The 15030-nt window shown below is 35.7% G+C and overlaps 1 protein-coding gene across 5 annotated transcripts in view; it reads right to left on the bottom strand.

The window, feature by feature from the left end:
* Positions 1-15030, bottom strand: part of ASB3 (ankyrin repeat and SOCS box containing 3) — a 118362-nt gene that overhangs the window by 31107 nt on the left and 72225 nt on the right. For 4 of the 5 annotated variants that reach the window (NM_001076927.1, XM_059891441.1, XM_059891439.1 and 1 more), the window contains 4 exon segments: positions 5762-5959; positions 8339-8516; positions 11084-11219; positions 11814-11926. In NM_001076927.1, the coding sequence (NP_001070395.1) occupies positions 5762-5959; positions 8339-8516; positions 11084-11219; positions 11814-11926 (625 nt within the window). 5 annotated transcript variants of the gene reach the window in all.

Below are 15030 nucleotides of genomic sequence, written 5' to 3' on the forward strand. Positions count from 1 at the left end.
AAGCAACTTAGCCCATGCACCACAACTATTGAGCTCTAGAGTTCAGGAACTGCAACTACTGAACCCACATGCCACAACTACTGAAGCCCTGTGCCCTAGAGCCCATGCTCCACAACAAGAAAAGATACCAAAAGGAGAAGACCACGTACCACAAAGAAGGGTAGCCTCGCTCCCTGTAACTAGAGAAAACCCCACTCAGCAACAAAGACTCAGCATAGCCAAAATAAAACTAAACAAAACTGGAGATCAAGATAGCAGAGCACTGAAACTGCAACTAGCCGTTGAACAACTACTGACAGGACACTGGAACTCACCAAAAAAAGATACCCCATGTCCAAAGACAAAGGAGAAACCACGACAAGACACCCCATCCACCAGAAGGCAGACAGAAGAAGCAAGAAAATCCCACAGTCGCCAGAACGAAAACCATATCACAGAAAGTTAAGCAAAATGAAAAGGCAGAGGATCATGTCCCAGATGAAGGGATAAGATAAAAATCTCAGAAAAGCAACTAAATAAAATAGAGATAAGCAACCTTCCAGAAAAAGAATTCAGAATAATGACAGTGAAGATGATCCAGGATCTTGGAAACAGAATGGAGAAGATGCAAGAAATGTTTACCAAAGACCTAGAAGAACTAAAGAACAAACAGAGATGAACAATACACTGGAAGGAATCAACAGCAGAATAACTGAGGCAGAAGGACAGATAAGTGACTGGGAAGGCAGAATGGTGGAAATCACTGCCACAAAACAGAATATTAAAAAAAGGATGAAAAAAAAAATATGAGGACAACCTAAAAGACCTCTAAGACAACATTAAATGCACCGACACTTGCATTATAGGATCCCAGAAGAGAGAGACAGGATCTGAGAAAATATTTGAAGAGATAATAGCTGAAAACTTGCCTTATTTGGGAAAGTAAATAGTCAACCACGTCCAAGAAGCACAGAGAGTCCCAGGCAGAATAAACCCAAGGAGGAACACATCAAGACACATAGTAATCAAACTGGTGAAAATTAAAGACAAAAATATTAAAGCAACAAACAACAAATAACATATAAGGGAACTCCCATAGGTTATCAGCTGATTTCTCAACAGAAACTCTACAAGCCAGTAGGGAATGGCACAATATATTTTAAAGTGATGAGGGAAGAACCTGCAACCAAGAATATTCTACCCAGCAAGGCTCTAGTTCAGATTTGATGGAGAAATCAAAAGCTTTACAGACAAGTAAAAGTTAAGAGAATTCAGTACCACCAAACCAGCTTTACAACAAATGCTAAAGGAACTTCTCTAGGCAGGAAACACAAAAGGAGGATAAGATCTACACAAAATAAACTTGAAACAAATTAGAAAACCGTAATAGGATCATGCTGCTGCTGATGCTAAGTCACTTCAGTCGTGTCCGACTCTGTGCAACCCCGTAGACGGCAGCCCACCAGGCTCCCCCGTCCCTGGGATTCTCCAGGCAAGAACACTGGAGTGGGTTACCATTTCCTTCTCCGATGCATGAAAGTGAAAAGTAAAAGTGAAGTCATATCCGACTCTTAGCGACCCATGGACTGCAGCCTACCAGGCTCCTCTGTCCATGGGATTTTCCAGGCAAGAGTACTGGAGTGGGTTGCCATTGCCTTCTCCGAATAGGATCATATGTATTGATAATTATTTTAAATGTAAATGGATTAAATGCACCACCAAAAACACAGACTGGCCTGGGGCAGGGTGGGGGGAGAGACACGAAAAGATGTGCATGTATGCACTTCCACTTTCCATATCACTCTACTTAATTCCCCAAACTGTATGTAATTACTTTATATTATTAGGTTAATCATGTTTCCATTATGGCTTGCAATTGTAATTATTTTTTATTTTTTGGTCTGGTTACTGATTGTGAAAACTGATCAACATTTTTTACTATTGTGATGTTAGAAAAAAACTTATACCACTAAACTTATTATCTATTACCAAATATCTGAAAGTTCAAATATCTAATAATTAATTTTGGAAAATAGTCTTCCAAGTTCCCTGGTATTATTTTTGTGACCAAAACTCAAATTCTTATTCATAATTGGTAAATGTAATACAGGAAATTGATACACTGGCTTAAGAAGAAACAGAACAAAAAGCTATTTTTAAACAAAATTAGTCAATTGTCCTTTAGAAAGGTAATTCTAATTAATTTAAATAATTTTAAGTATGTAACCTAGAGAACTCAAATTTTCAGATGCATATTGAAAGAAATAAAAAAATTAACAAATTTTTCAATTTTTTTCCCCAGGCATTGTCTATGTTACCCTCTTGAAATACTAAAACAAAACCTACTGGGAGAATTGATAGTTTCCTTGCTCAATCAGGTTTACACTGAATTTCAAAATAATCAAATGATTTTCCCATTATATGTACAGCGATTACATGCAAACTAAGAATCTGACATTAGCTTATGTAAATGTATTACAAAGACTAAAAGTTTAATTGATGCTATTTTTAGATAAACAGAGGATGGCAAAAGATATGTCTTCTCCAGAAATGAAGAAGAGAATTAACCTTGATATTTTTTTTCTGATGTGCCAGACACTGCACAGTGCACTGTATGTATATACAAATATTAAATGTGAGCATATGTGATAATAAAGCTACCATCTCTTCACCTTAGTCTCTTGGGAAATGTTTCCCTTTCAATTAAATTTCCCACTGGGTAGATAAATAATGGCAAAGATGTTTCAAAATTAAGTCTACTACCATGGCCCTGGCAAACAAATAAAAAGTAAACTGTAAAGACAGAGAGAATGTACCCTCATCAAAGAGATATTCTGATGTTTTGGCTTTTTTCCCTATGGACTAACAAATAGCATTTTCCAGCGAGTTTTCTTACTGAAAACCTACCTTACTAATTAAAAATACATTTGGTCCAATTATAAGTTCCCACATGGAAGCAAATACATGACAAGTCCTTTTAAAGTCACTAAAAAAGATTTCAGTTATGATACATAGGGCCACTTCACATAGCAACATTGCCAAGAATAGTAAAAAACAAAGTCTAATAGCTCATGTCTGTGACCAAAGACCACCATAAACCACAATGTTACTTCTTTAAGTTTCCAACAGTTTGATTATTTTGTAAGCATGCTTTTCTTTGAGCTTCTCATATTTTGGTTTACTTAGCTTCTTAAATTTATAAACTTGTGTTCTTATCTAATGTTGGGATGTGTTTGTCCATTATTGGTCACAATCTCCTTCTCCTCTCTTCTGGATCCTTATGACATGAATGTCAACACTGACGATATTGTCCCTCAGGTCCCTGAGGCTCTGTTCTTTTCTGTCCCCCCAATCTTCTTTTTCTCTGTTCTTCTGTTTGGATAATTTATATTGGTCTATCTGCAAGGTAACTGACTCTTTCCTCTGTCAATTCCATTCCACTATGAAGCTCATACAGCTAACTTTTCATTTCAGATATTACACTTTTCAGTTTTTATTAAAAAGTCCATTTGGTTCTAATTTTTGCTTCTAAGCTGAAAATATCTACCTTCCATTTATTTCAAGTGTGTTTACCTCATTACAACAGTTGTTTACAATTATTTGATATTTCCAACATCTACATCATCTCAGGGTTGACACATGTTAATTGTCTTTTCCCTCTAAAATTAGTCATATTTTTCTGGTTCTGTCAAGTAATTTTAGATTGTATCCTGGATATTATGAATAGTAATGCTGTGTGTAGACTCTGGGCCCTGGGTCCTGCTGTAATTCTTTGACCATAATACTGATTGTGTTTGTTTGTTTTAGCAGGTATATAACCTAGTTAGGTTTAGACTACAATTTCTTTTTCACCTCTACAGACAGTTACTTCAATGCAAATTCAGTTCTCAAGCCTTTGCTATGCTGCTTTGAGTCTGGCCCCACGAAATGTGCCACTTGGACCTGAGACTTGGGTGATAGTTCAAATCTTGTTGTCAATAATTTCTGCCCTGTGAATTCAAAGGTTGGATGGGCTTGATGTAGGTTTGTACACAGAATCAAGAAAACCTTTTCTCCAGCTCTCTTTCTCCAGAATTTCCCTCATACCCTGTCCCAGAGGGTTCTATTCTACCCAATTCCTCAGTCCAGAAAAACATTCATTTTAAGGTACTTTGGTGTTAATAGGAGCACTGCTATGGTTTAACATGTTTAATTCAAACTACACTTATAAGACGATGAGCTATGAGCTAAGCTGCTATGACAGAAGAACCAAAATATCATTCCTCCAAAAGCTAAGATGAAGGCTAAAACAGATTATTGATCTGCTGGACACACAGACATACAACTATACAAAACTATTATGTTCTTATCAAATAAAAAAATGTTCAATTCTAATCTAATAATAAAAAAAAATGGAGACATATATATAATGACAATTGAATCAACTAAAGTCAACAGTACAGCCCTAGTGAGGCAAACTAAAGTAACTAGGCCTCCTGTTTAGAAAGATAAAACCAAAGAAACTATACAGTGAACTATGAAATCATGAAAGTTATGCACAGAGTGGATCCCAGATACTAGATTAACCAAAACTTCAATACTCAGAGTACAGTGTGTACCTAGAAGCTTAAGTTCAGAACAAATAAAAATGAACTACTATAAACAGCAAATGTTGAGACAGTAGAGAAAGAAAAGCTTAGCAAATAAGTTCTTGATAAATTTTTAAGTCATAGCTAGCAATCCATAATGGTGAATTTAGGAAAGCCAATGAAATTTGAGATTAGCCCACAAACCTCTTTTGCATCATTAAAAATAACAGCTTCTAGCTGCACAACTTACTTTACTATTGGTTGGACCACAGATTTTACTCAATATGGCTTTTCTTACATAAAGCCTTTTTTTATTTATTCTATTTTAAAACCTTACGAGTCAGATAGACAAATCTTGTCTAGTTTGGCCAGAAGCTAATCAATAATCTATCAATAATTCTTCCTTTATTCTACTTGCAGGATCATGGTAGATTAGCAAAAGAAACATTAAAATTTTTAAATGTGTGACCTACAGAAATAAATGCTATATACCAAATACATTAAAAGTGCTATAATATCTATAAAAATAAAGTTTTATTTTAGATTCTTAACAAGTCTTATAAATTTCAAATGACAAATAACCTGAAACAGTCAATACAATACTTGACAAATTTTAAAATCTTTTTTATCTTTTTATCTCAGTTTTACTGAGGTATAACTGACAAATAAGATTGCAAGATATTTAAAGTATAAAATGTGGTGATTTGATACACATATACATCATAGAAACATTCACCGCCTCATATAATTATCTTTTTGACAGCATTTAAGTTCTACTCTCAGCAAATTTCAATTCTATAATTCAATGTTGTCAGTTATAGTCACCATGTTAAACATTAAATCCTCAGGCCTTAGTCACTGTATAACTTAAAGTTTGTTTTAATTCTTGAAGTGTTTTGAAGATCTGAGACATCAGAGAATTCCTGCATTTACTTTAATATATTAAATATTTCCCCTAAAACTGCTACACCAAAAAATATCATCCAGCTCCAAAGAGAAAAGGAAAAAAACCTGACATCATCACCTTGTCTTTGTTATAGTTTGATTAGTGAAATAATCAAAGGTACATCATAGAAGCTTTTGTTTTTGTCTGTTTTTCTGTTTTTAAGTTCCCAATTTAGCTCTAAGACATGCTATTTTATCACAAAAGAAAGTCATTTGGAAACACATCTCCATACGGCCAAAAAGAATGAAAGTAAAGTAGATATACATACTCCTTTTGGAAAGCCATACACAAGGGAGAACTGAATCCAAAGACGAGGCACATCTGGGCATCTGGGCTGTAGCCAGACTGGAGCAACATTTCCAGGCACTCCTCATGCCCTCCAAGCACTGCTGAGTACACAGGACTCACTTTGTTTGGCCCAGTGTCACAAACCCGGTTAGTGAGTGGTATTAACAAGTCCAAGATTCTGCCAATACACAAATTCAGGAGTATGTTTCTGTATATACATAATTGCAGACATTTCTACAGGACATAGTTTGAGTCACCCATTGATTGAATTTAAGAAGTCTGTCTGTCTTCCGTGTACTTTCTACGTACAATAAATTATTACAAGCTACATACTCCAAAATGCTTATTACTGTTGCTTCATAAGAAGGCCCTTAAACATATTTGAAACAGAACTAAATAATGTTCCTATAAAAGTAAATAGATAACATATTGTCCTTTTTAATTTTTTTACTAATTGTTTACATTACCACCACTACTCAAGTCCCCAAAATTCAAATTTTATATGAGATGTTTTAGGATCTAATAAATTATTTAAAACTTCATTACACTAAATACAAACATATCAAGACAATAAATTATTTTCCTTTGTAAAGTAGCAACCAAAGTTTTATTTTTCTAATTAGTAAGAATTTTTTAGGATGATAAGAGACATGAAATGAACCGTATTTACATCAGGAAGAAATCAGAATTTCTGCTAAAATATTCTATTCTCAGAAAAGAAGATGAGTTCTTTTATGTGTTATGGCAGATTTATTTAAAAGACTGGTTGCTAACTAGAGAAAGTTCTAAACAAAAATCATTAAAAAGTTCTTAGATCATTTGTAGACTTACCTCCAGCACTCAGCTGGAGAGAAGGGACTAGCCTACACTATAAGGATAATATAAGCCAGAAATTGTCCTCTTTCTGGGAAAAGAAAGGCAGAGCTACACCAAAGTATATTTATAACATTCTTTCTCCTTGCCACTTTTCCTTAGGTAAAATAGGACTAAGATAACAATATTTAAGGAGAACCTATATTTACTATGAAGAAAATCATCAGTGACCAACAGAATTCTCAAAATTGAGAACAAATAAGGGTAAATTCTCAAGAGGGTTCTGAAATCAATTTAAAGCTCAGAGTATAACTGTAGATTTATGATTAAATAAAATACCAAGAGTTAAGAAAAACATCAAATTTTTAAACCTAAGTATTTTGCTAAAATAAAGAACCTGTCGAGTGTCTCTTACATGTAAAAAATGTGTTAAAAATGTTTAAGTGAGTTGGAAAAAATATACTCTTCAGTTCAGTTCAGTAGCTCAGTCGTGTCCGACTCTTTGCAACCCCATGGATTGCAGCATGCCAGGCCTTCCTGTCCATGACCAAACTCTTCAACAAGGCACAAACAAAGATTACAAATATGTTTAAGAAAACCGTAAAATACCATGACACCTAGTGGCATAATAACCTAATTACAGCATCTGCTTTTCTACTATACAAACATATTAAATACTAAAGACAAGACCATTTCACTATTACTTTTTAAATTAAATAATACTAACAATAGCTTGGAGAAGGCAATGGCAACCCATTCCAGTACTCTTGCCTGGAAAATCCCATGGATGGAAGAGCCTGCTAGGCTGCAGTCCATGGGGTCGCTAAGAGTCAGACACGACTGAGCGACTTCACTTTCACTTTCCACTTTCATGCATTGGAGAAGGAAATGGCAACTCACTCCAGTGTTCTTGCCTGGAGAATCCCATGGACGGAGAAGCCTGGTGGGCTGCAGTCCATGGGGTCGCACAGAGTCGGACACGACTGAAGCGACGCAGCAACAACAGCAATAGCAACAACAATAGCTATAAAAATTACTACTGCAGTAATAAGACTCTAAAAACTTTAAATATATACTTTTAAAAACTGTTTGGTACCAATCTATGTTAAGATAGGCTGCCATATTCTCAAGGTAAAACCAGGTTTAATAATTTCTAAGATTCTTAGAACTCCCAATTTCAGGGAGTTTCAACTTTCTTTAAGTCTCTCTCTCCCCAAAAATTTCATTTGAGTTTCTGGCTAGGGAAGAAGAATAACAGGGGCAGAATAAAGAACCAGGTTGAATTTGAAATCAGACAAAGAGAAGTCCAGTCAAAGGGTTCAAGATGTGGACTGCCTAGACCCCACGAAAAAGAACTCCAACAGAGATCACAAATCCAAAACCTTTCTGGGGTCAGGGAGGTAATATAAGTACATTGAATAAAGTCATCAGATCAGTACCTCAAGATGTCTAGGATAAAACTGGAAAGGAGTGGAAGAGTAGCTTAAGCAAGTCAGAGGGAAGATTTAACACCCTGAGACAGTCTCCTGGGCCATTCTGCCTCACTCTAAGAAAGTGCAAGACTAAGAACTTCAGGGGATGGCATGGGAGACAGATGCGGGGGTGGACCTAACCATTAAGCAAATCAGTAGAGAAGGGAATATCAAAGATTATGCCTGGAGGTAAAGGGTCTGGTCCAGAAGATCTAATTTCTTACTAGCTCTGAATTATGAGACCATTTTTACTTTTCATTTTTAGCACTTACTTTGTATGGCCCATCTGTGCAGCTGCATGTATAGGTAGCTGCCAATTGTCCTCATTACAGTAAAGATCAGGATCTGCCCCACTGGAGAGCAAAAGCTCCACACATTCTGTGTGGCCCTCTTGAGCAGCAATGAACAAGGGAGTAGCTTTGTCCAAGGCTTGACAATTGACATCTGCACCTAAAATAAAACATTTAACATATAACCCTCTTTAATGCAAAAATAAAAGAAGACAAGCAACCAACAATTCAAAGCAGCTGCCTTAAAAGGGCTTTCATAGTACAACAGATTGTCCTCCTTAATGGATACTGTTGTTGAAACATTAATTTTCAATTTCTTATTGGTAATCATTTAAATTGTTTTTGCTTTTATGTTAACAAGAAAAAAAAGATTAATATTTTAGAATTCATTTTTAAGCTAAAATATGAATTTTACCCTATGAAGGATTCATTTCATTCTAATCCTTCCTCCAACAAACACTCTGAGGGTCTAATAAGCAATCATTTTAAAAAAAAAATGCAAATCATCAAATACGGATAACATTTCTGATCATTATTGAAAGAATAAGAAAAAAAATCTAAATTATCAGACTTTATAGATGCCACTAATTGATTCAGGCTGAGTCATAAAAAAAAATCCCAGCAGAAATGATATACACAGGGGCTATAACTTTAAACTAATGTTGACTATACTCTCTATTACATTCCTTTTCTTCATGACCAGTGTGTGATGAACAGAGCCCACAATAAAAGGAAAAGGCTCTATTTAAATGGGTTTCTACGCTGAATTTTTAAGCATAAATCTAATCAATTATTTAGAAGCAAACGTATAAAGATGTGAAAAAGTTTAGTGACCTCAATTTCTGTGAAGGTTTCAAAAATAGCAGACTTCCTCAAACTTTTCTCATTGACAAATAATGTGCTAAGTATGCTAAGTATGTGTGTGTTAATACATGACCATGAAAATGTTTAAATTTCTGGAATACACCTCAGTGGAAAAATCATCATCCTCAAGGGGGAAGACAATTTTTTATTTAAAAGGAGGTTTCATAAATACACCTTGAATAAACCAAAGCCCTGACATGGGTTAAGAACAATGCAAAATACAAATGGTAAGTCAGAATTCACGGAAGGGTCAGAAATTCCAACTGGGTATTCAACACGTCTAGATACATTGAATCTTCTTGACTTGTACAAGGTGGATGCCTCACCTACTGTCATCATTAGAAAGAAATGAACACTATAGCTGAGGAAAGATTAAGTCAAAAAAGAAACCTACTTAACTTTCGTTTTTAAGCAATATTTTGTTTTGATTGACAATTTTAATGTATAAGAATAAGGAACCAGTCTTTGTAAAATTTCAGATAAAAAAAGTTGGATAATGAGGAAGAATTCACTGAAAGTCATTTTAAAGAGTTAGAAACATGTATAGTTACATTATAAACATACCTATATACCTTTCCAACTTGCTGTTCATAACTATTCAGAGAGGACAAAAAAAAAAAAAAAAACAGGTGCTTAGTGTTCCAGGAGACAGGCTTAGCATGAGGAGAGAGTAACTAACCTGCAATTTAACCTATTTCATTCTAAGTATTACACACTAATAATTGGAATTTTAGGGACTGGAAGTCATAAAATGCATCATGACGGTCTGTGGGAAGGTACAGCACAGAAGAAGGAAGATGAGAAATCAAAGTCCTGTGTCCGAGTCCCGATTCCACCAGTGAATAGCTTCTATTGTAGATCTTTGGCACATCACTTAAACAGCTCGGAGTCTGGGATTCTTAATACAACAACAAAACACATGCTTGAATAAATGATTTTAGGGATTATCTCAACTCCAAAGATTTACAGACCTGATATTTGTAACATATCTTAATTTTACACTTAACGAATGCTTGTTTCTCTTGCTTACTATGTCAACTTGAGTATTTCAAGGTTTATAAGGAGAAAGCAGAAATAAGAAAATATGTGCTCTAAATAAACTTTGTTTTGGTAATTTATTAAAAGTTTAGATATTATAGAAGATATGTGAAAAGCCTAGGTATTAAAAAAACATTGTGTGGTGGCAAATCTGGTGTCTCTCCCATCTGCTCTTGACTACCCATGTTTTGTCAGGTTAGCACTGTGCGCACAGCAATGGTGTCAGAAGAACTGAAGAGCCCTTATATAACAAATGTTTCTGGTCACAGAAATTTCACAGAGTAATAAGCATGCCACCTTAACACCATCTTCTCTGACAGTGCTGAATATGTAATGGTTGTCACTGAAAAACTTTTAAGCAGGTTTATGTTGCTATTTATTAACATAATAGTGTAAACAGGCTTTGAAATAAACCCACTTAAATATCACACAATTAACCAAAATACACAAGTCAGAGGGTTAATGTACAAAATAGCTATCTAAAAGATTAATTAAGACTGTATTAGTCATGTACCCGAGAAAGTTGGAACCGTTCAAGTAGCTATAACGAAGGACAGCCCCATCATTCAACTTGCCAATAAACCTGCTTTAGCAATAGATCATTAAGAGGTTCTCCTGAGGTAAGTTAGTAGTTGCGCATTGTATCATGTTAGTTAATAGAGACTTAGTAACCAGGCTTACAAATTAACTTGTACGTACTCTTATTTACCACTAACATAAAACAATAAATTTCAGAACCTGATTTATATTTAGTTAAGAATTACTCTTCCTAGGAAGAAACAGCATTAAACTCATGATCGTAATAGTGCAAAGGATCAGTCTTACCCGATGATATAAGTATGCTCAAGCTTTCTAGCTTGCCATACTGAGCAGCCACAAATAAAGGTGTGATTCCAAAGTCATCCTGGCATTCCTTGTTTGCTCCTTTTTTAAGAAGCAATTTTATGATCTCAGCATTTCCCTAAGGCACAGATTCATATTTTAAATAAGACAAAACAAAAAAAATAGAAGATATCTCTTTTTTTATTATTGTGTGTATATGTGCTTTTTATCCTCACTAAAGGAAAACTCTTTTTTTAAAGTGTTTTGGGCAATGGGAAGAAAGTGTTAATCATTATTCTGTACCTTAAGCTAGCCCATTAAACATAAACAGATAAAACAACGATCTCTAGGAATTAGAATCCTTATAAAATCCTGCAAAATTAGTTTGCAAGCCCAAGTACTAAGGTGTTATCACAGTTATCTAAACAAAGTGCTATAAATATAATAAGCCATTGCTCACTATCAATTTATATATCCCAAATATTCTGATGGCCTCTTAACTATGCTATCAACATTTGAAAAACTTACATAATCCCTGCAGCCCAAAGCTGCTAGAACTACTAGAGCAGCAGGCTTATTCAGAATGATCATTACCATTTAGACTGCCTTTCTGTACTGCATGAACCACCATAAATCACAGGCAAGTAGGAAGCAAAGACTGTATAGAATTGTCATTTTAAAAGGGTAAAACACACAATTTACATGGAAATGAAATAATAAATGCAGAGTTTACCTGAAAACTAGCCTGGTGCAAGGCGTTCCATCCACACATAGAATGGGATCCATTAACATTTGCTCCATATCGAAGCAGCAGCCTTAACACATCTATCTGTCCATTTTCAACAGCTGCAACACAGCAGTTAAAAAAAACTATCATCAGTAAAAAGGCACGTTTGTACGACTGGGCACTTTGGTGATGTTTCCATCATTTATTCACCCAGAACTCACAATACTGTGAACATTCCTATCAACAAATCAAAACATATGTGTACTCCTTGTTCAAGTATAAAACATTTATCACAATTATCTCAACCCAAATCCATTAATATATATACTCTTTTGGGACACACACAAAATTATTGTCAATTGTATCTTAAAAGATATAGAGGAAATGGAAGCAAGAGGCAAATATTTATTCTCTCTGATAATGGAGACAATATGTTTCTATTTTGTTAAAAATGTAACTGGAAGGGGCATGGGATGAACAGGTAAGAAGAAACAGCATCAGTCTGGAGAAACAGTCTCAAAAGAATTGGAACCTTGGCTACTATTACCATTTCATCACAAATGACAAGAGTAACTGACAAGCAAACTGAAAGCATAATACTCCAAGTCTGTACTTTAGATATTTTTAGCATAATAAACAACAATCTTTGTTACAATGATGTTCTTTTATTAACCAATGAAAATTTAGTAGAACTCTGCTTATTTGAACTAAAAGGGGACTCCAGACAAACTTAGGAGTGTTGTTAAAGAAATGCATATTATTTCACTACAGTAAATGAAACGAATAACTCCCAAGTTGCCACTACAATAGATTATTTGAAGGAAGAGTTTGCATGCCTATAGAGACCTAAAATCACTGCAGATGGTGACTGCAGCCATGAAATTAAAAGACATTTACTCCTTGGAAGAAAAGTTATGACCAACCTAGATAGCACATTGAAAAGCAGAGACATTACTTTGCCAACAAAGATCCGCCTAGTCAAGGCTCTGGTTTTTCCAGTGGGCATGTATGGATGTGAGAGTTGGACGGTGAAGAAAGGTGAGTGGCAAAAAATTGATGCTTTTGAACTGTGGTGTTGGAGAAGACTCTTGAGAGTCCCTTGGACTGCAAGGAGATCCAACCAGTCCATTCTGAAGGAGATCAGCCCTGGGATTTCTTTGGAAGGAATGATGCTAAGACTGAAACTCCAGTACTTTGGCCACCTCATGCAAAGAGCTGACTCATTGGAAAAGACTCTGATGCTGGGAGGGATTGGGGGCAGGAGGAGAAGGGGACGACAGAGGACAAGACGGCTGGATGGCATCACTGACTCAATGAACGTGAGTCTGAGTGAACTCCAGGAGTTGGTGATGGACAGGGAAGCCTGGCGTGCTGCAATTCATGGGGTTGCAGAGTCGGACACGACTGAGCGACTGAACTGAACAGAACTGAACTGAACCCTACCTAATGAGGATGGACATAGGTATAATGCTATTAACTTGATACAACAAACAGTGGGGCTGAACTTTAACAGTATTATCCACCACAATATTTTGTTAAATTCTGGAGGAGTTAATGAAAAAATAGAACGCCAGAAGATAGTTGGACATTAACAAAATAAGTACACACACACACCATTAGCAAATTATGTACACTGTGAATTCTGTAGGTATCAGGCTATTACACTAACTTTTTAGAACTGTAACTGTGAAGAAATATCAGTACCTACAAGGATAGCAGAGATGTATAAAGGAAGCTCTGATTTCTGTGCCTGATGATGGGAAACGTGTTTTGAAAAACAAGATTTTTAATTTCATTTCAAGCATACAGTTATTCTGTATCTTCTACTGTTGTAGGAGGCAAGAAGTTAGAATCAACAAGTCTCAGTCAAAAGTTAAAAAGGCACTAGACACTCGGGCAAAGGACCACACTTGAAAAATGGTAATATAGATGAAACAATGGGAAGATAAAATCCTTAAATTTCCCTCATGAGGATAAAGTTCTTTAAGCAAGAATTCTCTTATACTGGAAGGTTTCAGATATTCAAACACCTTGGTTGAGATAGTATCACTGAAGTAGTTTAACCTAACTTCTCTTATTTCTAAGTGAATATTCAAGGACATTTTATCAGGCAAAGAATGACAGTTTTTCAAGCTAAGTTATTTTTCTATAATCAATTAAAATCAACCTATTTTGGGGTGGAGGTCAGGATAGAAAGGAAGTAAATTTGTTTCATATCCAATTCATACATCATTATCAGTGACTGCTGGCAAAAATCACTCTACAGTCAAGACCCTGAGTTGAATATTATCAGGTTGTCAGTGGTGATATATGAAACAGAGTGAAAATAAGATTGTTTCCATGAATTAGGCTGGCCTTCTAAAAATGAAAGTCAAAAAAAATTTTGTTTTATTAAATACAGTACAGAAGTCAGACAGAAAAATTTTAGTATCATAAATACACTAAGATATCTGATTTCTGTATGTCTAGTGAAAAAATTTCTCAGTGGCAAAGTAGTATTTTTATACCTTTGGCTAATTATCTCAAAACAAAGCAACTGGTTAACTAATAGGTAATAATTAAAAAATAGTGGTTTAGAAAAGTGTATTTAGAGCTTACACCCTACTGAGACAGGCTGAGACCTAAGACCCGCTATCATGCTTGCACCTGGACAAACATCTCCCCCAGCAACAATAGCAATAGATTGTGTGGTACTAAAAAGAACTGTATGCGTGCATAGATGGAGCAAATTCTGGACAAAAGAGACTAAAAAACCCAAATGCCACTTCTGAAGAGCCTAGAGCAAAAGGGGGTCGGGGGCAAAAGTAGGGTACTGTGCAGGCCCCCTGCACACAACACCACATAAGACGCTGGCAAGCTACCTAAGCCACTCCTCTGGCCCAAACTCTCCTCACTCTCCTACCCACATCCCACATAAGGAACAAGCTCGCCCCCACTCAGGAAATGAGCAAGGGAATCTGCTGTTTGTTCTCACTCCCACTGCTATAGCAGGGGCTCCAATAAAGCCTTGCTTGAATTTCTAGTCTGGCCTCTGATCAATTTCTATTGGTTAAGGAGGCCAAGAACCCTGGCTGGTAACACTACCATCAAAGCCTCTCCTTTGGAAGAACTGAGTAACTTCTTATTCTTATATAACAAGTTAACAAACTGGAGGGGCAGTGGGAACCATTCCATGACCAAGTGTATTATGCTTCAGTAAAAGTTAAGTTAAAAAAATACCCAA

The sequence above is a fragment of the Bos taurus genome, chromosome 11 (genome assembly GCF_002263795.3).
Source record: "Bos taurus isolate L1 Dominette 01449 registration number 42190680 breed Hereford chromosome 11, ARS-UCD2.0, whole genome shotgun sequence".
Classification (NCBI taxonomy): Eukaryota; Metazoa; Chordata; class Mammalia; order Artiodactyla; family Bovidae; genus Bos; species Bos taurus.